Here is a 25,143-nt window from a genome sequence, read left to right on the forward strand (position 1 = left end):
GGAACAGTGAGGAGGAGGGATTTTTTCCTCTCCACTGTCACCTGTGTTTGCTCATGTTGTGGGATTTTTGGTTTTTCACTGGGAAAAAGCCAGAGTTTGTGCAAAATAACAAAAACTGAATTGAGTAGATATAGCAAATATACTCACTCGGGACCTGAGCAAAATATTTTGGTCCATTAAGGAAATCTGTAAAGCTTTTTTTTAAACTTTCGTTAAACTAAGAGACCGTTCTCTTTTCTGTGTGAAATGTGACACATTATCCTTAATACCCCCCCCCCAAAAATAACTTGGACAGAGCACTGAAGGGCAGTGGAGACGGTGATAAGACTAATGATATGACTTTTATCTGACAGAACCTGTAGACACGATCGATTTAAGACTAATAATAATGTCTGCTGAAGAGATTATGTAAGGACAAAGGGCGTCTATGTAAAGGCTGCTGGAGCTGCTCCGGCTTTGTTTTTGTTTTCACGGGTTTCTAGTGTTGACAGTGCAACTGCAGGCGGCAGAGGGGAGAAAAGAATGGGAAGAATCTCTGTACAATTACCCTCTTTAGTCACTGTCTCAGAAAACCTTTCAAACTGAATGAACCTATGGAGCAGCTTCTTCCCACGCTTCAGGCCATCATGACTCCTCTTGTAGATACACTCACTCAATGTGTCTGCTGGCTCGCGTGCACTGCTTCATATCTTCATGGTATTGTCATATTTATGTGTGTGTGTGTGTGTGTGTGTGTGTGTGTGTGTGTGTGTGTATACACACGTGTTCCTGGCAGAAATCTCCAGACAAAGGGCCCAGTGCAATGCTATTAGTCACAGAGCTAACAGTTCAAAGATAGCTGACTCATTTGCGTGTGTGCTGGAGAGACACTTCAAAGATGGTGGGTTCAGTGGAGTCCCTGCTCATTAACACGGTGTCCTCCGAGGATGTCTTACACCTAAACTGCTTGATTGTTTGAGGGTGAGGCAGAGACGGCTTCTGGCTGTGTGTGCATGTGTGTGTCTGTATTATTAAATGTTTAAAACTCTTCCTCCAAGGTTGTTTGTTCATTCTATTCATTTCTGTCCGAACGCTTCGACAAAACACTTTTTTTCCCTCTTTGATTGTTGCAGATTTTTTATTTTTCCTTCCTTTTCCAGAGTGCTGCTCTGCAGGGGGTGCTGCATATTTAACCATCTGATTTCTCCTATTCGTTTTCTCCTCGGTGACCTCTGTCCCTATTTCTAAACCTGTTGAACTGGCTATCCTTTCAATGTGAGAGTTTTTGAATCTCTGGGTACCAAATAGTCACTTTCTGTTGCTGTTGAGTTAATAGACTGAAGCAATATAATCAGACACCTTGTCTGATGGCCTTTATGTACCGCTCTGGCTGTAGTAACAGACTAATATGCAGATAAAAGCAAAGGCAATGATGAGTAAGTTATTCAAAAAAAAAAAAAAAAAAAAAAAAAAGTATATCATTGGTGTTGAAATTAAGATTTTTTCTATCTTTGAAATACAAAAGTTCAAATTAGATTTTAAAGAATTCAGTGAAACTTTTGTACACAAATGAAAAAGTTGTCTTTTTTTCTGATCAGCTAAAGGAAGCATCACTTAACGAACTTGATATTAAATGAGAAAGGAAGTAAAGTCCTCTCTGGGTCCCAGCTTATTTTAGTTTGGACTCAAGTGGAATCTGAAGAGTTGTTTTTTTTAAATCATGGATTCTCCCATCCTACAAGCCACAGATGTGTGTTACTACCAGTCTTGTTGTTGGTCCACACTTCCAGAGAGCATCTGTGATACCAAAGGGTTTTTTTTATTTATGCTCAAGAATATTCACAAACTTTGTAGCAGCATGTTATCATCCAGATGAAGGCTGCTGCTGCAAAGGCTTTACTGACTTTCAGCACAGAGACATCAAGCACTTTCTTTGTGTCTCCATCAGCATGACTCCAAAATGAAACTAGCCATTGAAACCTATGAAAAACATTTTAATTATGAAAAGGAAAGATCTAACAGAGGGAGTCACGGAAAATCCAATTTGAAAAAAACATTTTGGAGTAAAATGAAACTGGTTGAGAAGCTGATTCAACACAGTGACGAATGTATGTAAGTGAAATTTGTTTTACAAATGAAACTCGATACATATTTTCCATTTCAGTTGCACAATTGTGTTCATATTCACATTTGTGCAATTTCTCATTTTTCTTATAAATAGGGGGTAATAAGGGAAAAGGGTAAGTGTAAACTTCCAAGGGCGGAAGCCACTCCATAGTGAAAGGCACACGGCAGCCGACATGGACTTCTCCTAGACACATTTTTAACAACGTGAATGTTTCTTCAGTTTAAAAATAAACAAACAATAAACAGTCAATGTCAGAGTGTAAATCATTCCAGGACTGAATCAGATATTCATGGTACAGCAGTCTGATAACTTTATTGTTGATGTAAACAAGACAATCTGATGTCTGATCTGATGAGATAGTCAACGTGACCGTGTAGACGCAGTTACTGTGAGCGAGAGACGAGTGAGGAGCAAAGGGAAGTTGAACCTCAGTAATTATGGATGTATTTTAAAAGAAAAAGCTGCTACTTTTTCTGTTTGATCATCACCGATTTCCTCTTTTCTTTCTTTCCAAGTGTGCTGCTCCGAGGGATGTGTTGCATATTTACACTCCGACTTCTTCAATACGGCAACTCCCATCTCGCCACCACCACCACCCCTCCTTCCTCCGACTCTTTCTCCTCCTTGACCTCATCTATCTTGCTTGTCTTTTCTCTCGCACATCGTCTCTGTCCTCCGTCACCACAAATGAACCGGGGGTGACAGCCTCGATTACCATTCTGCGCTCGAAAAAACTTCTCCATGCATGCAAACACCTATGTGATGGCCCGTGAGACTGAAATGTATGCTTGTGCGAGCAAGTGATGGAATTCTCTGCCGACTGTGCACTAACTAATTAACGCCACCAAAGCGCCATTAAAGAAACATTGCCTTTCCTATGCCGCGAGAATGCAAATACAACCTTCAGCACTATGCTGCATGCAAGGAGGTGATGGCCGCTATAGGTCTACGTTTGCATGCAAAACAAACTGTGTACTCAGTATTTAATAAGCTAATTGCGCTCTAACTTGCAGTAATGGCTCCATAAACATGCAAAAAATTAAATAAAATGATTATGTAGGGCTTAATGACTGCATGTATAGAAAATAGCTTCAGTTCGTCAGCACACCGTGTGTTTCACCGGCGAGGCTGTGAGGTAGCAGAGCTACATGTGTTCAGGGTTTACCGAGGAAAGACACTGGATGGTAGGTCACAGCTCGAGACAACAGGGGGTTCTCTGTCACTACCGTGCCGCCGAGAAGACCGTCTTACGCCGTCGCATTTCACTGAAGCACTCGTCCAATCTGGGAAATCCTCGCAAATCCTCCCAAGGACGGAGCGGTTTCTACTGAGGAACTTCAAAGGACGTATCAGGTGTCTCTTCAAAACACCCCCAATCCTCGAGACTGGGATCCGTTTAGTGACGCATGTGGAGAGTATAAGGACTTTCTTACAAAGATACTTCTGCAGGAATGCTGTACTTGAGTACTTTTGTTTATGATCTTGCCTCATTTTGGTGCCGTCGCAGTCGAATCATGGACTCTGCCCACTGCAGCGTCTCTTACAGGATTTAGAAGTGCTGGAAATATGATCGTGTTGTGAGCTACCCAAAGTGACTCCTATTTGTGTTTGGCCTTGTAATTTGATATAAACATGGTTTAGTGTGACTGGAAAGCTCGGGGCGTGAATCTCACTGTTGCGTCAGGCGTGAAACAAATCAAACAATCGGATCACGGTCTGCAGTGGCGACACCATAAGTAAGCGGCTGAAAAATTACATCAGTCTAATTCTACTACCGCATTCACCAAATAAACTGAATAAAACTACTGTGCATAGTATTACTGCTTTTAGTATTTTCCCCCATACTTGTCCCCCTGTATTATGCAGGATTTCCCCATGCGTGGGTTTTATCCACAGTGGTAAACTTTCAATCCAAAAACATGTTGGAGGGTATTTGGTCACCCTAAGTTTTGAATGTGCATGTGTATGACTGTTGTTTTGCTGTAAATACTCAGTATATATACTGATATGATAAAAAGCTTAAAAGACATTCCTATGACATATGTTGTATTACAACATTCAGTTTCTTCTCCAGGAGTGTGAATGGCTTCTGATATGATCATGCGAGGGACTCCCGACTTCCTCTACACATATGGCGTAACAATGGGTTGCTGTCTGTTCTGCCTGCAGACGAGGTGTTTTGGGGGAGAGGAGATGCGACTAAGAGAAGCATTGGCCTCCAAGAGCATGTGACATTGCCTCATTGTGAGAGTTGAGCACCAGAGTAGACTGAAGGTTATTAGACTATGAGGTGGAATGCCGGCTGAATAAATCCTGTATTGTGATGACTTTGAAATAGCATAGTCAAACTTAAAAATAATCCCTTGTATTACAAAGTATTTGCATGTTTGTAAAAATGTTTTTCTTGTTTTTTTAAGAAGACTCAGCCTGCCAGTCTGCCAATGCAGAGGAAGAAGTTGTGTGACACGGGTAAAAACAATTTCATAACTAGAACACGCCAAGAATCAACAAGGCTAACATGAAACTCAAATTGCATTGAGCTCTGCTGAGCGCCCGACTTTTTCTTCCCCATCTTACACCACTACACGACTTTTTTGGAGACGCACTGAGGAAAATCGAGGCTCGGCGACATCTGGCCCAGCCCAAGACTGTCAGCTTTTTGCCCCGACATGACCTGTCCAGGATGTTTTCCACCGTGAATCACAGTCACCTAGAAAAGTGGAATCGAAGCTGAATGGATGACAGGAAACTGTTCTCCTGAGCTTTATAGAACTGCTACGTTGAACTCCTTGAATCCAAGGTAGAGAAAAAGCCATTGTTTCAATGCATCAAGAAGATATATGATGTCAAACTTTTTTTTTTTTCCAGCCTTTTGGAAACAGTTTGAGAAACACTAACTAGACAAGTATGAGACAAAAGTTTGGATTGTTTACATGAAAGCTGAGAAATCGTTGTGACTGTGAAGGGCGGGACTGGCTGCGGAGCTCGGCGACAGCACTTTTGATCATGTTATCGCTCAGACTGACGAGACGGTGGGAGAAGGGACAAGGGTGAGAGGACAACAACAGTTTGTTTCTCGGCGAGGCGAACAAAGAGGAGGAAAGATGGGAGGGAGAAACACTAACTGCAGAGAGCCAGGTGACTGCGCAGATAAATGAATGGACAGGTTTATACACACAAGAAAGGGGATGGAGCTGACAGGATGGAGACACGGGGCCTGACCGAGCGGAGACTATAGGAAATTGTTGCAAGTGTGCTTAAACTTATATAACATAACATAACATAACATATGGTGTTACAACTAGAACCAAGCCACATGTGGCGCGATAATAGTAGTTTCTCTCTGTGCCTTCCTGCAGGGTCTGCAGCAGTGGAACGAGCAGCTTGTGATCTGTGCCTCCTGCACCCATCAAGTCTGCAGAGAGTGGATTAGCTCGCTGTCTGATGTCAACGTGTTCGTTTCTCTGTCCCTGTCCCTGTCCTATCCTTCTCTGTTTGACTCCCCCTCAACTCCAGCAGTACAGCAGAGAGCCTCTGAGCCTGGTTCTGAACAGGTTTCCTCCTATTTCCTGTCCACCGTCCTCTAAGCTTGCACATGTGGAGATTTTGTTTTTGTTTTTCTCTGTGAAACTATCAGGGGGTGGCGACATTATTATTGGTACTGTATAAAAGTGATTTAAATTAATTTAATAATAGGAGGTGCATTTTCCTAGAAAAATCATTTCAATTTGATGCACCAGTCAGCTCCCCGATAATGAATTATGAAAACAGCAGCATCTGTGAGTGTTGTTGTGTGGGGTGGAGAAAAGGAAAAAAAGAAAAGAAAAAAAATCACTCTTTTCTTGCGTTGGGGAAAAAAAAATACAGATGGTGTTTTTAGTTTTTTTTAAATGTCAAGGATGCCAACATATCTGCAAGTGCTTGTGAGAATTTGACACATTTGCCTTTATTCGTATGTGTGTGTGTGTGTGTGTGTGTGTCCATGTAGCTCTCCAAAGAATGCTTCAAGCTGTAGGCCCCTGATGCACATGAGTCTCTACCTCGCTGTGTGTGGATGTGAGGAGCTCAGAGAGGAGAGTAGATGAAGGTAAAGAACTAAGAGAGATGAGGACAGAGCAACAGCAGCAGCCCCCCCAAACTGTCTTCTTCTCTCAAGACCTCACTGCTGTCAGATGTTTTCAAGCATGTGACGCACAGCGCACACGTGTGTGTGTATGTGCACACTTACACATGCCTTTCTAAATGGGCTGGCTGGCATGTTTTTGTGGTACGTGTTTCATGAAAAATGCAAATGAAGCAAGAAAATTCAGAGCTTGAAAAGAATTGTTTCCGTGAGCTAAATTGTTATTGTGGCTCTAATTAGCGAGTAGATTTAGTCCTTTTTCTTGAACTGTGTGACAACACGTCAGCATGTGTGTGTGGACGGAGCAAAGCCGCAGTACCTTGGATCTGAACGGCTCGGGGAATCCGCCGTGTGGTATCCCGATGTAGCCCTGCAGGAACTCCACCACAGAGAGTGGGAAGGACAGCTCGTCTGCACTCTCCTCCACCTCCGCCCTGCTCAGGTTGTTCTGCACCATGAACTGAGCCAGGTCACCGACGATCTTTGATGATGGAGTCACCTGAGGAGGAGAAACATGGGTCAGTACGAGGAGGATTAAATTCCTCTTCAGTGAAGAGTCGGTTTTCCTCACAGACCGAAGACACGGTGTCAGGTTGTAGTCTCTCCACACACAGACGCATCTCAATTCACTTAAGACAAGAAAATGTGATATTATTTCTCTCTGGTATAAAACCACCATCTCTTTAATCTGACAAACATGTCAAAATACAGGATAACGCCACTGTTTTTCATGGCGTATTGGTGTAATCTTCCCATTTTGTAAATAGCACAAGTTGTTGCAGCCGTCCGTCAGACTGCACAAAGTCCTTCCGTGTGGCTTGTTGTCAGGGCCGCACATCCGCAGAGATTTTGTAACAGAGCATTTGTTTTAATGAAGATCCTGTCGGCAAAGATTAAGTGCCGAGTGACCCAGAGAAAGAGAAATGAAAGGATGTTTACATTTATACATCTTTTTTAATCAATTCATTTGACAGCCATGAGGTGAAGTAAGCAGGCCTTCCCTAAGAAAAGAGACTCAACCTAAAAGAAGAACGAGTGCTGAAAACATTCATTAAAGCTGCGTGTATTCATTCTTTCATTATTTATAATGGCATATCATTATGGTAATAGCAATACCTATTAGCATAATGGTGATAAGTGGAGACTTTTTTTGACTGTGAACAGGACATTGGTGCAAATATCAATTGCACACATTACTCTTCTATTGTAATGATTGTAGAAACAAATTTAAGGCTTCCGGTTTTAAGCCCAAAGTGGTATTTTGGTCATTAAAGAGAGAAAGGAGTCAATTAATATGACCCACCGACTTCGTGTCTCATGAGCTGACGATCCCATTTGTACTCACACTGAATCCAGCGGATATTTTTATGCAGTAGGAGAACACATCAAAGAGACAGCGGGAAAAAAAAAATTTGACAGAAGCAAAGGAAAGGTTTCTGACATGGCTTCACCTGCTTCTGAGGTAAAAAAGTCTGAAAAGTCAAAACTGCAGCAACACTTGTTTTGAAGTGTAAAACTTTGTTGTCACGCACTCCTCAATGTTTCTCTTCAGTGTGCTGAAGCCTCGGAGGGCTATTTATTCCCAACAGACCACTGGGCTTGAATAGACCCTCTTCTAGTTTTAAATATGCACGCGTTATTGGGGTACTTTTTTTTTTTTTTTTAAATTGACATCAGCTTTTAAATTGCCTACATATATGTGCTATAGGTATTATATTTCATAGAGAAACAAATATATTAGGAGTATCTGTTATGAGTTATGTGGCTGAAACGTTCCATTTTCTTCTGTAGTCATTTACAGTACTGTTGCAGCGAGGGATGAGTTCAAGACGGTCTCAGAAACAATACACCCCAAAACATTTAATAAAATAATAATAAAGCTCTGTATGATATAACAAAACTAAAATGATATATTATCATCAAACAAGAAACAAATCTAATAAATACAGAGTCTCGATATTCTCGTCCATAAGAGACTTCAACGTAAACGATGCAAGAAATGAATATTCAGACTTTTCTCAAAAAACCTCAATCTGCTCCAATTGACATCAGATCATAGTGACATCTTGATGCAATAGTGAATGACAAAGCACTTTCCTCATGACTTTCTTTTTAAATGTATACAACATTTCTGGTCAATCCTGGCACCACTTTCACGAGAGCAGTGACAGAGACAGAAACCAGTGGACACATAAGACCACAGATGAATAATACTGAAATCAAATCACCATTGGAGCAAGACAAGGATCCATCGCTTCCTTCCAGCTACCGCCCACTGCCACCAATAAATATTGACGTCAAAGTCATACCCGAGGCACTCACGTCGAGTAATCCCATCTATAATTCATAATGATCGGACATGATTTATCTAAAGGATGATCTTCCACCAACAAAGTTTGACGACTTCTTAATCTGATCAGTAAGTCACAGTGCAGAATTCAGAAGCACTTTTTATGCAGAAAAGGCATTTGATTAAGTCAAATGGGCTTTTCTTTTAAAATCCTGTAAGTCACAAAAACCAAATGGAGAAAATATTCAAACCTCATTTTAAATTTCCAAAGATTTTGGATTACTTGAATAGTCATAGTAATATCTGTGCCAGGGGTCTCCTCACCTACTGACACGCAGCTTCTTGGGACTCCAACGACCCGGGGCGTTGGTCGCTCTGCCTGACCGTGACTCTGAGCACGTGTTGGTGATCAAGCCTGCATGTTGGGAGAATCCACTCATGCTCCTGGCGAGGTTCATTAAACTGAACTGTTGAGTCCCACAGGAATGCGCAGAATTTCACTGCGACATTGGGCCCCAGCCTCTCCAAGGCTTCATTCTATTACCGATCCCAATAACATTATAACATCACTCCCTGTACCTCCTCAACAATATATTTACACGTTGTCCTGTTAGGAGGATCGCGCCACAGCACACTGTGCAGCTGGAGAACGACCTCTCATTTGGTTTCAATCAACACATTTCGAATATTTTCTTTTTTTTTAGGGCTTTTAATTTTAGTCTTCTGCCACATGCGTCTGGCATTTATTCTGATCATGAAGCTGACATGTAACACACAATTTAGAAACATTAAATGACGTTAAGGATGAAAGAAACCAAAATATATTTTATATAGACTCCAGAGCTCACACTGATTGTCAGTTATAATCCACCATGGGAAAAACAGCCTCTAGCCACTTGGTCTAACATCTACAAATCTGCCTTGAACAGGGTCATCATAAACCATGCCATAGGCAGCATTTGAATAATTCAGTTGCCAAACAGAACCAATCATATGCAGCCAGTGCAGCTCCTACAAACTTAGGTTGGCCATATGTTCTCATAGGTAGTACGGGCCAAGAACCCCCCCCCAAAACTCCAGCTCGCAGTGTGACGAGCTGTAAACGTAAGCATTGACAGCTTGAGCGGCACATAGAACAAAGACAGTGAGCCCACACTCTACACGATGCCTATTTTTGTGGCAATTAGTGCACTCCGAAGAAAAAAGAAACTGAACCGAGGAACAATTATAGATCAAGTTGACAATCCCCAAAGAATTTTCTAACAAAGAACTTGACACCTATTTCTTAGAGATGAGAAGCCAAATTATCATGAGTGGGACATGAAGTACACATGTCCCCTCTGGGACTGCTCCAACCCCCCCGCGGTTTAGGTGCACATTAGCTCGCTGGGCTCCTGGGATCACTTTACTCCTACAAGAACCTCAGTCCAAGAGCACTACCGTATTTTAACAACCGATTCTATTAGGATGAATATTATTTTAATGATGGAAGGCGACCATGTACTCAGCATGGACTCTAGAGCTATATATCTATCGAGCAATTGGCTGCCTTTAGTCATGAAAGTCTTACTGTGATCTTAAAAGAAAAAAACAACTGACAGATTTAAAGACCAGACGCGCCTTGAGATCGTCTTCCCACTGTGCAGTTCTGTTTGGACAATCATGAAACAGATCAGGCACTTGTTATTTTGAAACGGTGTCACCGCAATTATTCTCCCAATGTGACGCTATATCTTCTAAAATCAGCCCAGGACGCCTGTTAAAGTTCACAACCACTCTGGCAATTTTCACAGGAACCTCGCACGCGAATCAGTTGCTTCCCGGCGAGACGCCGGGAAGAAAAAGATTCCCGCTGATTTAAACAAGTGCGCTCTTCTCTGCGGCTCACTCCTGCCGCAACACCTAAAGCTCAGCTTGATTGGCTTTGTGAACAGCGGCGATAATGATGCACTGCCTTTAATGTAAACGACTGTTTACAGAAAAGCTTGGGAGATTTGAATTGGCTGCCGGAGTCCCTGAAGAGGCCATCAACTTGGTATAACTGTGGAACAAAAACTCGAAGCTACCACAAACCTGTCTGAGACACAAGGTAGAAAAACACAATGCTGCATTCCTCGTTTGCCTCCAGCTTGTTTCTGGGTTGCATTGGCAGGCGCACATGGGAAACAACTAAATCTTTCAAGTTTGTTACCATAAGCAGATTTCTTTTAAACTTTAACTCCCTGTTTGAACAGAAATACCTTCACTATCTCATCCTCACGTGCTTTTTACTCGTTTGAACCTAAATTAGGATAATTTAGTTACACTGAAAAAGGTTGAAAGTAGCTGATGGTAATGATTAAGCTGGTGAATCGACGCTGACAATTGTAGTATTACAATAACAGTTCTGTGTGTGTGTGTGTGTACAGTACATTTACCACATCTTTAAAACAAAAAAACATTGTTTATCAATGAAGTCAAAAATGTATGTTTCAGTAAATTTCAGAAAATTGTTTTGTTTATTTTAAACAAGTATTCATACTTCTACTTAAAAATGAAAATGGGTATTTTTGCCTACTCTGGACTCAGAAGTCAATTTTCTCATGTTTTTACTGCACAGTGAGAAATTGTCATGGTTTCCTTCCTTGGCCTCACCCCGCCTCATATTACTTTAACTACTACCTCGTGTCTTCACACTCGATGACAGCACACCTTCTTTCACCACTCCTTCATGTGTCCAGTTCAAATCACAGGTTTTTTTTTTTTTTTTCTTCTTTCCCCGGTGAAATATTTCTTCTTCCTTGATCCACAGTAACATCAACAGTGTTTCTCTCATTATCAATCTCTGCTGATGAATCACTCACAGCCGACTCTCCCCAGGCGTCTCTGACACACAAATGGGAAATCTTATTTTCAGCAGTGTATGAGCTGTACGTGATGTGTGAGCTTTTCTATATTTTTAGACCAAGAGTGAGGTAAATCACATCCTGGTAAGATTCCCTCCACTCCCTGTATGAAGCCAAGCGCAGATTCTCCCCTCTGAACTGACTGGTGAGATTTTGTCATCATGAAAGTGTCACACAATCCTCATGTTAATTTAGAGGAAAGATTGTAGAGATTCAAATAAAAATTCTACAGCAGGTAGAACAAGCAAGCTATTTTATCGTGTTTGCAGACAATCAGGCTGGAGGATGTGCAGCCACACAAGGTCATGTTCTAATAGGAGAAGAAATATTCAAGTTCAAATCCAACGTGCACCGGAGGAATAGTAATAAATGAACGCAGAGTGAAGTCGGAATAGGCTATCGAGGAGGGGTAAAGTATTTTATAAGCATGACAATGTTGACTGAGGTGCATGTGGCAGCGCCGCGTAAATAAATCATGAGGGCAATGAGAAAAAAGAATTGTCAACATAAATCTCTGCAAAGAGTTTCTATAAGGTTGAATATGCAGCAAGGCCACTCAGTGGTGTAGTGGATGGCACTCTAGCCTCACAGCAAGAAGATTGTAATTTTGGGTGGCTGTTCTATAGTATATTGGAATATGGAACCTTATAATCTTTGACACCAATCTCACCGTCACAGTCGATATCAACCAAGTAATCAAAACAGCATTCTTTCACCTTCCATAGCAGTGCCCATTTCCTTCCATCCTTCTTTCTCAGCAGCTGAGGCACTTTGTCATTCCTCACCTTGAACCTTTGGATCCACCTCCAAAACTTCAAAACTCTGCAGGCCGACTTCCTCACCTGAACCTGCTGTTATGACCACATCACCCCCTGTCTTCAGATGTTACCGCCGGCTTCCCATATCCAATATAAACTGCTTCACACCCGTGACCTCCTCTCATCAGATCACAGTCTGCAATAATCTCAACACCGTCAAATCTCTAACGAAATCCATCTTTTTACACATGCTTTTGATGTTTGCAATGCTTGAACTCACTTATATAATCTTTGTTGTCCTGTTTTAATGCTTCAAGAGACTCATCATCAGGTCTGCCGTTCCTGCTGACCTGGACCAACAGCAGTTTGCTTATCGAGCAAACAGGTCTACTCAGGACGCTGTGACCACGGCCCTACATACAGACCTGACTCACCTGGACCACAAGAACATGTATATAAGGATGCCGTTTGTAGACTTCAGCTTGGCCTTTAATACAGTCATTCTGCAGAAACAGAGTGAAAGTGAGCGACGTGAGACTGGGCAGCTCACTGTGTGCATGAATCCTGGACTTCCTGAGCAATAGACCCCAGTACGTCAGGATGGGAGGCCGCACATCTTCCACTCTCGTCCTGAACACAGGAACACCCGAGGGGTGTGTCCTCAGCCCCCTCCTCTACTCCCTCTTCACCCACGACTGCACCCCCATTCACACCACCAACACCATCGTCAAGTTCGCTGACGACACCATCATTGTAGGACTGATAATGGACAATAACGAGTCAGCCTACCGAGAGGAGGTCCAGCACTTGATGGTGCAACAGCAACAACCTGGACCTGAACACCAGCAAAACCAAGGAAGTAGTTGTGAATTTCAGACGATCCACACGCACGGAGCACTCTGCATCAACGGACAGGAGGTGGAGATGGTGGAGAGCTTCAAGTGCCTTGGTGTGCACATCTCTGCTGACCTCACCTGGCCCAACAACATTTCCCACCAGGTGGAGAAAGCACAGCAGAGTGTGGTTCACCTGCTGCACTGCAGAGGACCGGAGGAACCTGCAGCGGGTTGTGAGGGCGGCTGAGAAGATCACTGGGACCACACTACCTCTCCTTAAAGACATTTACAGCGGCCGACTCCAGAAGAAGGCCACCTCCATCTCCAATGACCCCCCCCCCCGATACCGAGCACTAAAAACCAAAACAAACCGCCTCAAGCACAGCTTCTACCCACAGGCTGTGAGAGCCATCCCCCCCGGTCCAACATCGAACTGACCCCCCCGTCCACACACACTGAACAATAATTTTGCACTGAAGAATTTGCAAAGCTGCTACACTCCCTTCTGCACTACTTGTAAATACTTCGTGGTTGTACATATTTTAATATGTAAATCTTATCTCTCTGTATTACATTTTTCTGCTGGTGTGTGTTTTCTTCTATTGCTGTCACAACATTTCACTGCTGCCAACACTGTGTTTCAACTTAGATCTTTGGGTTCCTCGCTCTGTTTAAAGTGAAAACTTTTGTCAGTGTTGAAGCTTCGGAAAATTTCCCCATAAATCCTGTCTTTTGGAGCCGAGTTTTGATAAAGACACAGATGGTGACGATGAGCAGAATAACAAAGGTGCTGGCTTTTGTTTTGTTTTTTTGACAAGCAGCCATAGATTGACAGATTAATGATGGAAACTCTCTGATGGTCTGACCTCTTCGCTCTGTGTGTGGAAGTGTGTGAATGCACCACGCTGCTTTGTGAACTCAGTCATTTCTCTGGGTCGTGTGTGTATATGTGTATGTGTGTGTGTGTGTGTGTGTGTGTGTGTGTGTGTGTGTGTGTGTGTGTGTGTGTGTTTGTTGCGGTGTGTTCTGCTCTTTAACCTATCGATTGCCACATGTGTTTGATTAAATGTGTCCAGACGTTGTCTGAGAAACTTGACATTTGATTTTGCAAGGTTGAGGACGTATCACTCAACCCTGATGAGGACGTCTCTTATTTTGCAGGTATTTGGCTCCATTGCAGAGGTCAGCATCCGTCAATAGAGTCAGGAGGTTTCCAGCTTTGGCAGCCACTAATTCAGCAGCCAGTCAGTATAAGCAATAGAGACATATCCACCGAGGAGATTAAGCTAGCTCCTGCAGTCACTATGTTTGTTCCACAAATTATTATCACACCTGACACCCAAAGCCCGTCCACCTCCGGCGGCTCTTTGTGTTCTCACCATCTCCGTGTTGCTTTCTCTCTCTCACTCTACGCTCCTTCCGCCTTCTGTCCATCTTTCTCACTTTCTCTAATGTACAGCTCTCAGTAAGTGGTCCTGCATGACTCCACACTCCTGAGTCTGCTACGGCAGATTGCGTGCGTGCGTGTGTGTGTGTGTGTGTGTGTGTGTGCCATATTTTCATGTAAGGCAAACTCCCTAATAGGAAGAATATTATATCATTCAGAACAATGTGTTTGTGTGTTTGTGTGACGACAAAAAAGCAAAAAGGCAAGAGCGCGCACACACAGTGATGGTGGTCAGCCGGGCCGAGTGAAGAATTGTACCTGTCAGGAGAGAAAGAGACAGGAGAGAGAAGTGATAACAAGAGGGTCAGAGAAAGGAAGGCGGAGTGAAGGAGTGATGGAAAGATTAGAGATACATGAAGTAAGTGTAACTGAAACCGGAGAATGTTGGATGGAGTGAAGGAGGAGGAGCTGAGATTAAATGAAACCAGGGAGGGAGAGAAAGGCATTGATGGGGGTGATGAGCAGAATGACAGGAAGAGTAAGAGGGAGAAATAAATGGATGGACAGATTAACCGAAGGGGAGGAGAGAGAAAGGGAGGCAGAACAGACAAGAGCAGTAGACATCTGCAGCCCCACAGGCGATACAAGGAGGTGCTCCACCTCCAAGTGGGGGAGAGTGAGTGTGTGTTTTCACAGTGTGGAGGTGAGTGGTTACGTGCCTGTAATTGCAAAAGGAAAGTGACAGACTAAGTGAGGTAAGACAGAGTGGAAGACAGCGCTAACGAATACGTGTACAGCTCCTCTTGCTCGTAATGACGAGCCCATGTCGCGACAGATGTGGCGCGGCGAGGAGGAAAAGGGAGTGAAAACTGCAAAATGAGTGAAAGTCATACGTGAAAATATAGCAGGGGGGGGAAAAAAATAAAAAAAGGCAATTTAGAGTTGGAAAACTTCACTTCCAGCAGTTTGGAAGTAGGAGCCAATTTATCAACCCCTTTCCTGTAATTCAGTACATTTGCTCTTTGGATCTTGACCTGAAAAATATGCACCCGACAGAAGTAATCACAGTATTATTTAACTACTTAGATCACTCTGTAAATACAGCACCATTAGGCAGGTCTGTTTTTTTTTCTGTTGCTTAAGAAAACGTGCCCCCAAGCAAATATGTTAATAAATAGCTTTACAATGGGACGACTTATTACTATTATTATCTTATGGCGAAGAGGGACGTGTCGGCTTGGGTGTCTCACCGTTAAGATGACATTACAACAGTGTGGTCTGTGCAAGGGCAGCAGTACGTGACTGGGAGGATAACAAGACGCAGCGGTGGAGGAGACTGGCATGAAGCAAAAGGGTGCAGCAGATATGACATGTTACGCGCTTTTGTATGAAGTGGGGGGGGGGGGGGGGGGGGGATCTCATCCCTGTCTGATCTCCAGGAGCTCGTTATTCTTCAAGTTGCTAACAAGCTGCCTTCTTTCTGTGGACTGTTCTCAATTTTTCAAAGCGCAGATGACTAACATGTGACAAGTTGAAAGATGTAGCATTGGTGGAGGTGATGGAGGTTAGTCTCTGTGAGGCATTTAGATAAATTATACAAGCCAGAGTATGATTACAGAAATCATGTGAAATACAGTGAGTTACAAAGTACTGAACTCTGAACTTGAACTATAAAAATGTTCGGAGATGCACAATTAGTGCAAAAGGGTCAATTTGTGTCAGTGGACCTGAGGGTCAGAGCGAGAACACACGGAACACATGGAACACCTACACGTATTCCTGGAGATTATTAGCAAGCGGTGCATTTCTCCAAGAGATAAACTCTTTTCATTTATAGGTCTTCAGATCTATCCCCCCCCCCCCCCCCCCCCCCCCAGTCGTACGATACTGTAATGTTCATATTTTGGTTCATACTTGCTCGGAGAGTTCTCAGACTGCCACTCATGAGGTCTTGCTTTTAGTCTGGACATTGCCATGCCAGAGCAGAGAGGGGAGCTTATTATGCATATTTATGACTTTGAGACCTTATTTTATGTAATATTAATTTTTTTTCAATCATTTAAACCAAGTTGGGAAGTTAACATATAATATCAATAGTATTACTGATACATGCTCTTCTGAACTTTATGGGTTTGGAGAAGTTTTGCACAACTGAAATCAATGTTCTGCTGAAGACTTTCTCTTCATTCAGGTTTTTTCCCCCCCATTAGGAGTTGGCACAGCAGATCATCTTCCAATAATTTCTCTCTCCTATAACCTCGCTTACACCAATCGCCTGAATGTCCTCCATTCACCTCACCCATTAATGTCTTCTTTCTGCCTGGCAGCTCCATCCTCACCTACTTTTACCTTCAAATAGCAGCAACATACAGTCAAGTCTTTTATTCATCACACACAGATATTATACACAGTATAATGTGCAGTGAGATTACTGAAGTACATGTTCCGCATCGAAAAAACTTTTTAGAGGAGAGGACTGCAACCTTATTCTTTATACGAAATCAAGGTTGTTTTCTTTTTAGAAAATATATTTTATGTACGCCTGAAATTAACAGTCAAACACGAGGAGAAGTCATCATCTGTCATTATTCATGCTGCTCAGAATGTACGCTTGATGACTGATCAACAAGAGGGATTTGAGCTGAACTTTCTCACCAGACTGATCAAATTAGCATTAGTGCCATAGAAAAATGAAAAAAAAATTTAAAAAAAAATGTCAAGAGACTTTTTCATTCCCCTTTTTAATTGTAAATCAAGTCGACAGATTAAGGCAGATTCGGTGACTTTATACTGGGAGCTCAAAAAAGCAATGTAATGATTATACTCCAGTGCACATCTGGAATTATTATTAAGCTATAAAACAGGTAGGCTTATGAGCAATTTATCAAAGCTTCCGAGTCTCCCGAGTTGCTTTTACTGTCGTTTGGTATTAAGTGGAAGAAGCCAATAAGCCTAAGTCTGGGATTTTCTTTTAATTTTTAATCAGCCAGTTCTGCCAGTTCACACATATCGTCTACAAATATCTTGATTTCTTTATTCAAGACATGACACCCACTGCTACAAACCATGAATTAATAAACTTGGCCAAGTAAACAATTAGTTTAATGCAAATCACTTTTATGCAAATGCTTTGAGGATAATTACGCTTTAAATCTTTTTTTTCTCATCTGATATAATTTGAGTTGTTTTTTTATGTGAGAGGCTGTGTCTCTTGATGAAATGAGAGAAATTAAGAGTCTATTGTATTCGATGTGAAATCACATTAAAAACCTTTCACGTGCACCGTCATCGAATGACAGCGAGAAACTTCCACAATGAACATGGTTCAGCGATACAAGCGTGTTTGAGGTCACGGGGGGGGGGGGGGAAGTGCACGTGCCAGGGAGGTGAGCGTTGTGTCTACTTCACGTCTACATCTGACAAGCACATTCCTTCTCCCCTATCGACAGGCCGGCAGTGTGAGAGGCGCAGGCATCATGGAGCTAACAGGATACAGCAGAGAGAGGAGCAGGACCCGTTGGCACATTAAGCCAACATTGGCTTGTGCAGTGAAGCCCACCGAGTCTTAATTGAATTGATAGAGAGCACGGGGAGAGAGTGCAGGCGAGGTTGAGGGGAGAGAACTGATGAGGAAAACAGAGAAGTGGGGGGGATTAGGGAGAGGGGGACCAAAGATGGAAAATTGAGAGATAGACATGAGGAGAATGGAAAAAAAAAAAACCCAAACAAACAAGCGAAACAGAGAGGAGGTGTTGGTAAAGTAATGGGGAATCCATGGGAGCATGTCAACGAGGGGGGAGGGAAATAATAACGACATCTGGGGAATAGATGTGTGCGTGAAGAAGAGATGGAATGAGAAAACGGAGGTGAAAAAGTGGCGAGAGGGTGGTTCGATAAAGAACAGGAATGCAAATGACAGGACAAAATAATTACTGAGTGAATGTGAGAACAGAAAAAGAAGGATGAATCTATTACTAAGGTGTGATGGTAAATAATGGAGGGAGGAAAAACAAAGGAATTAAAAAAGATAATGAAAAAAAAAAAGGAGGAGGTGAACCTGGGCTGAGAAGGAAAATGTTGACTGCAGAATAAGCATCGGGGCTTCGTCTCCATGACTTCGATTAATGTGCCCTTCAGCAAATTAACCCCCAAATAGTTGAGTTTTATCTAAAATGAACATAAAGTAGGTAACAAAGAGACAAAGCGCAGCGCAAGTTTAGCCAAAATCACCTGCGAAGTGACTAAACAGATTTCCCAGAGTTCACCAAGTTACGGTGGACATGTTAAAGGAAGAAAAGATCAGAGCTTTTGAAAAAATAAAATAAAATGGACACGGCGACTGAAATACCCACAGAAGGAAAAGAAGAGCGGGAGTATCAGGTCGGGCTTCAGTCAGCAAAGACCTGCGTATGCACCGACTGGATTTGAGATTGCTTGGCTCAAGCGAGTCAAGAAGAGGGGCAGCCTGGCTGAAGCTGCCAATGTGAGCCATGCCAAGAGAGAAATCCAACCAAAAAAATATAAAATCATGCCAAAATCATTTCTGGGATTTTCAGCATGTCGTTCCCCTCTACCTCTCCGAGACACATTGGCGGCGAGAGCACGGAATCATCCATACCAATGCAGTTTGTGCTCGACTGGGCATGCGACAGCCTGACATGCTTTACCGAACTCTCCTCCTAGTTCTAGGACAATGATACCAAGAGTTGTTAGGACTGTTGTCTCACAGCAAAACGGTTACTGGGTCAAAAGCTGAATCTGCTGACCAGACAAATATTGGATATTCTTAAAATGAGAGTTTTAATCATACTTTGGCAACTTTACTTTACCAAAAATAACGACGATGTGTCACAGCGGTCTACTATTAAGCATCCAGATCTATTAGTGGTACGAGAGAGAGCAGCTGATGCATGATCTGCGTAGATCACCTCCCATCAGTTGGCTTGTATATGAATGATAGTTTGATTGCTACGTAATTACCATAGAAGTCAGTGTGTTTTCAAAGTTACATCAATAATCAGCCGAAAGAAGCAAAAATTAAATTCTCTGTTCAAACCGACACCACAGACATGTTTCAACCTATTTTTTTGTAATGATTTCAGTGATGCTAAAAATACATATTAATGCCATAAAGCTATGTACTAGACTTTCCACCTTCAGGGGCTCCTGCTGAGCTGCTCCATTCAGAACTGATTCACACTACTGTGGTGTAGGTAAAAGTAAAAGAAGGCTGAAACTGCTGCTCCTGGTGGTCGAATCCACAGGGATTCATGATGTTTTCATGCTTCTCACCTTAATGAGGTCTCCTAGCAGTTTGTTGGCTTCAGTATAGGCCTTCTTCACCTCCTTGAACTTGTTTCCCAGTCCCATACTGTGAGCCTGCAAGGAAACACGGTGAAACAAATGAGGCAACATGTAAAAAAATAACATTATCATCATTCGATGGCTGGAGGCTGGTGTCATCCTGTGGCTCAAGAACATAGTTTGTGTAATTACACCTAAAGCTTTGTAACGATTCAGTGTAAACTGTAATATGGGGCAGAGTGTATCCGTTTACTGTTTGTCGATATAAACAGGTTATAACTGAGCTGCAGGATGTGCACCAACAAGGTTTGAACAGCGGGTGCACTGTGCTGTGGATTCAGTCACTCTCAAATTATCCGTGGCACATTTCAGAGTGCGACTGTGTACAGTGGAGACACTGTAGGCGCTTGTTTGTGCTTGATCTGCTGCACAGCATCAATAAACACACAAGTAAGTTGCACAAGCCGCAGTTTTATTCAGGGTTTTCCAAAGCAGTGCCTCTGATGACAGAATGGTTCATGTCTCTCACATTTCTTGTGTCTTCTGTAACACAAAGATAAACGTGTAAACAGCAGTAAATATCCACAAACAGGCTGACTCTGTAAAAAGTTGCTCTGAAGTCAATCACTCTTTTAAAACAAAACTTTGCATTTAGTGCTGAGCAAACTGTAAATGACCTTCAGTAATTTGGTGCTGCTTCTTTCACACTGACCTTTCTCTCCAGACCAAACGCAGCAGTAGCTGGACAGAGCACCACATTTCCATGACGACTGATATCAAGACACGGGGAAGGTCATGGCCACGTGGTTACAGACCAGAATAGAGAAACTATTTACCAAGCACTGCATAAGCAGCCTCTGTATCACTGTCGAACAGGGGTGGGCCGGGGTGGTACGGTAAGGCAAAGTGCACCCAGACCCATCACTATAGAGAGTATGGTCAAAATGTGGGCCAGGTTGTGAACGACGCAGGCACGTGACATAGTTATGCAACAGGACAGTCGGGGAGAATCTGCAGCCGTACGACTATTTGTTTATTAATTTTTTATTATTGACTGTCCGAGTGAAGCAGTGAGCCTCCATTCTCGGTGACACAGCTTTCAAAGCTTTCTCATTCTGGACTGCAGCATCCCGCTGCTGCTGAATCTCCTCCTCTCCTGTTGCTGAGGGGAGCGTCTGCACCTCGTCAGAAGACCGGGCGCCGCGTAGTGCGCCGACATTTCAATAAACCCAGCTAACAAAAAAAACAATGCGCTTAACTGTTCCTTACGGTTCTTTTGGTACCATCCACAACGTTTGTTAGTGGGGACACAGAGAAATCTGTTTTACAATATGTGAAATGCTCTGGTAGTAACCCACAATGCATTGCTCATCGGACAACAGGAGTCTTCTCCATTCAAACTTGTAGCATAGGTGCAGATCAGACCAAAGATTCCACCAGGTTGACATATATACTGCTAGTGTGAACGCATCTTTAAATAAAAAGGACAATAACTCAGCGTACCTGGAAGTGAAGGTTGGTGTACTGTCCTCCCGGGATCTCGTTCTCATAGACATCAGCGTTGCCGGACTTCATGGTGGCGGTGCAGTCAAACGGAGCGTACAGACCTCTGGCGACCTCCCAGTATTCGCTGTAGTCAAACACCTTCTCCAGAGCGATGCCTGCAACACAAGGCGGCAGAGTGCTGGGTAAACAACAGGGCAGTGCCGGTGTGTGGGCTCTTTCCCCCCTGCATATTTGGGAGGTTTTAACGTTTTGAAAATTGAAGTCTAAAGTTTCACTGCCTGGCACTTGTTTTAATTTTTCAGCCAGTGAAGTCACAGCTGGGGTGGAACAGTGGTTAGTACTCTCACCTCATAGTGAGAGTGTTTGCGGTTTGAGTCCAAGTTGGCCCGGGGGCCTTTCTGTACTTTCAACGCTCTCTCTGGGTACTCTTCATTTCCTGTCAGTCTCTTTGGGTTTGCCCTGTGATAAACTGGCGACCTGTATCCTGCGTCCTCCGACAGCCAACTAGGACTGGACTGCAGTGTCCTGCAAACCTGAGTTGCATGAAGTGGTATAGAAAGTGCATATGTCCATGCAGGAGCAGCTGACATTAATGTCTGTCCAGAATCATCATATATGGTAAAAGGTTTGCACTTATGGAGCATGTTTTTACCCCAAGGGTCTCAAAAGCACTTTACACTCTCAGTCACACACACACACACACACACACACACACACACACACACACACACACACACACACACACACACACACACACACACACACACACACACACACACACACACACACACACACACACACACACACACACACACACACACATTAATGGAGACAGAGTTGCCTTGTGCGTAGGGTGCTCTTCCCTGGGAGCAACTTGGGGTTGAATGTCCTGCCTAAAGACACTACGGCGTAAAGACAAGTCTTGCCACTGATTGAACTGAAAAGGTTTGGTGTAACAACCATGAGCTCATATTCATGATTTGCAGTGAGCACCATTAACAAAAGAGGGTCTGAATGGAGGCTTTTCTGAGATATATCCTCCATAAGAACCGAAGTCACAACGACAATGAGTGTTGGTTATCTAATGGGGTTCAACCCTGTGTGCAAAATCTGAAAGAGATTCCCTCAAGGTGCTCCAGAAATACTGCATTCAGAAGATACAACTATCACTAGCTCAAGTAATTTGACAGCATGTTTCAAATTAAACACTTGTGATAACACAACTGACATGGAAATGTCCAATAGTCGGTCCAGCATTGAAATCAAAAAGCCTCTTCCCTCCTTTTTTATTTTTCCAAAACAGTTTTTTTTTGGCTCTTTTGACTGAAAACAGAAAAATGAGTGATCTGTTCAACCAATATAGGAGCATTGTTGTGGAGGCTGACGAGGCAGCCAGCCAGGAATCTGTATTAGTCATCACAAAACTTGTGTCTCGTGCCAGCGAGCCATTTGTGGATGTTTCAAATTCGTGAAAAGATAAAACATGATCTGAAACTTGTCACAAAGTAGAACGTGCTGCTGAATTTTTGGGAACAAGTCCAAATTATCAGGCACGTCTCCTCCTATCTGCGGCACATTAGGTCCCTTTTCTCAAACTACTGAGCAGGAGAAGGTGAGGATAATGTACGAGTCGCTGGTTTTCTGATAACTGGATTATAGACTTGTGCACTGAACCTATCGCACCAGTGACGTGTACTCGCTGCTTTGTATTTTAACTTTGCCATTGCTACATCAGTGCTGCTTATGAAATCCCTGTCATGTTGTAATGTTGCTTGTATTCGCAGCATTCTGCTGCTGCCAGTAAAGGTGCGTTAAAGCCGATTACCTTGAGAGGAAAAAAAAAAAAAAAAAGTGCTTTAGTACCGTGACAGGAACGGCAGCACACTGAGCTTTTGGGTAATGATGACAAAAATCAACCATGTTAATGAGACAAACTTAGCATTTTACTTCTACAACAACTGAGTGACAAGCTTGTATTTTGTGATTCAAAGGGAGCACATATGCCAAAGTGCTTGTGTGCTTCCACTGTGATCTTGGCGGGAAAACGGAGCCACTGTGAAATTAATGTGAAATTAATGCTCGTGTTGTTTCTCCTCAAATTCAGCCGCCTGCCAAGCCAGTCAGTAATTGGGTCCATTTCCTTCTCTGTTTGCGAACACCATTTTTGGAGCTTTCATTTATGCTTCCATTGTGAAATTATAGCCTCAGTTTGCAAGCGGAAGAGATGTCATGTTTTTGGTGTGACGACAGAAAACAGCCTTTGTTGATTCAAATGTCAGCTTGGGTCAAATTTCCCCTCCATACTCCACGGTTTTTTTAATCCCACTTTTCAGCCAATGGACAAAATGTGGAATTATTTATCAAATAATTACCAGCAGCTCTTGTGAAACCATTAAAAAGCCTTTACAAATAAAGAAAATGTGGATTCATTGCATCCTGCACTGCTGCACTGAGACATCTGTACGTGTAAAACCTGCATTTCCCCCAAATCTCTCATCGTGGACTGTTAATATTTAGTTTTTCACAAAGAGGATTAATTGCAGCTCTCCAGCTGCTTTGCTGGAAGTGTTTCAACATACGGTGATGTCCATATTTGATGATGACTTGCACACAATTTCCCTTGCAAATCTAAAGGAGTTACACATTTGTTGAGGAAACTGTGAAAATGCTCAACGTATAAACACTGTAGGGATAACTTTAAGTTTGTGTAAATTCCTCGAGGTAAAGTGGAAGAGCTTCATGCATATTAGAGAGGATAAAACGACTTAAGCCCCATTTAGGAAAATTAACATACTGTAGGAAGGTGGGGGATAAAACATTCCCTCTGGTCTCTGGTAATTTAGCACATTGTTCTGGTGGGGGATTTAAACTGTGTTAAAATACAGGCCATGTTCTGTGACAGATGAAGGCATCTAGAACCAAAAGTCAGGAAAAAAAACAACTAATAAATCTGGAGAAAAAAAAACAACACCCATAAATTGGCATCTGGTTATATTCATTGTGTAACTGTGAGTGGAAATCATAGTCGAGGCGAGTGAAAAGATTAAAATTGGGATGTAAAAATCACAACATTAAAAAAGCATATGACATTTCTGAAGCAGCGTTGCTCAGTGGTTTGATCAGCGGGTGGGCTCAGGATGGCTGCTCTCCAGTACACATCATTTCATATGCCTCTTGAAGTCTCTCAAATCTCGCTCTCGCACAATTCCCCTTGTGATTTTTTTTTTTGGGTGCACGACTGTGTCACGTGTGAAATTGCACACTGCATGGCGTGCTCATAATAATAAAGTTGTGAGACCACAGATATTTTCACTCTCTACTGTTGTCAGTTTAACACGGGGAGCGGGCTGCCGCTGAAGAGGCAAACATGTTGTCATACACACAGATCATAATTAACACAAAACTTCTGACGTTTCTTTATAACTTTGGAAAACAAAGAAGCTGGTTTTTATGTGGGTGATTAGGTTGGATGTCACAAAGTGTGGTGCGTGCTTAACAGCAGTGTGCTATTTGACTTTTCATGCACATTTGAAAGCAGGAGCACTGATATGTGGTATGAGACACAGTCCTAACAAACTTAAAGTGCTCGGGGCCTAGTTAACATAAACCAGCACTATTTATTGGAATTGTGTGCCATTGAAACAATAATAATCCTTCAAAGTCCCATCAAAACAATTGTGATTTACTCTGGGGAGAAAGCGATAACAGTTCTGTATGAATCATCCCGGAATGTAGAAGCTGCACTAATCAACTGCCTAATTATTGTTGAAACATGAGTGACGACATGCCTCCAAGCAGCCATCTTCAATGGTGAGATAAGATCCAGTGGTTGCAGTTAACGCTCAAAATAACCAAAGATTATTTTAAGGGTGGATTTGAGCCAAAGCCTAGTGTTAAACTATCTTTTAGGGTAAGGAGGGGCTACTGTCGATTTGACCCACTTTGAT

The 25,143-nt window shown here is 42.7% G+C and overlaps 1 protein-coding gene across 2 annotated transcripts in view; it reads right to left on the bottom strand.

Moving 5' to 3' along the window:
- The window catches only part of pcxb (pyruvate carboxylase b), a 312,252-nt gene that overhangs the window by 20,863 nt on the left and 266,246 nt on the right, over window positions 1-25,143 (bottom strand). For both annotated transcript variants that reach the window (XM_080486361.1, XM_080486362.1), the window contains exons 20-22: window positions 21,194-21,351; window positions 19,679-19,765; window positions 6,550-6,729 (exon numbers count right to left, since the gene is read on the bottom strand). In XM_080486361.1, coding sequence (XP_080342487.1) covers window positions 6,550-6,729; window positions 19,679-19,765; window positions 21,194-21,351 — 425 coding nt within the window. The remainder of the gene's footprint in view (window positions 1-6,549; window positions 6,730-19,678; window positions 19,766-21,193; window positions 21,352-25,143) is intronic.

The sequence above is a fragment of the Lipophrys pholis genome (assembly GCF_963383615.2).
Source record: "Lipophrys pholis genome assembly, chromosome: 18".
Lineage (NCBI taxonomy): Eukaryota > Metazoa > Chordata > Actinopteri > Blenniiformes > Blenniidae > Lipophrys > Lipophrys pholis.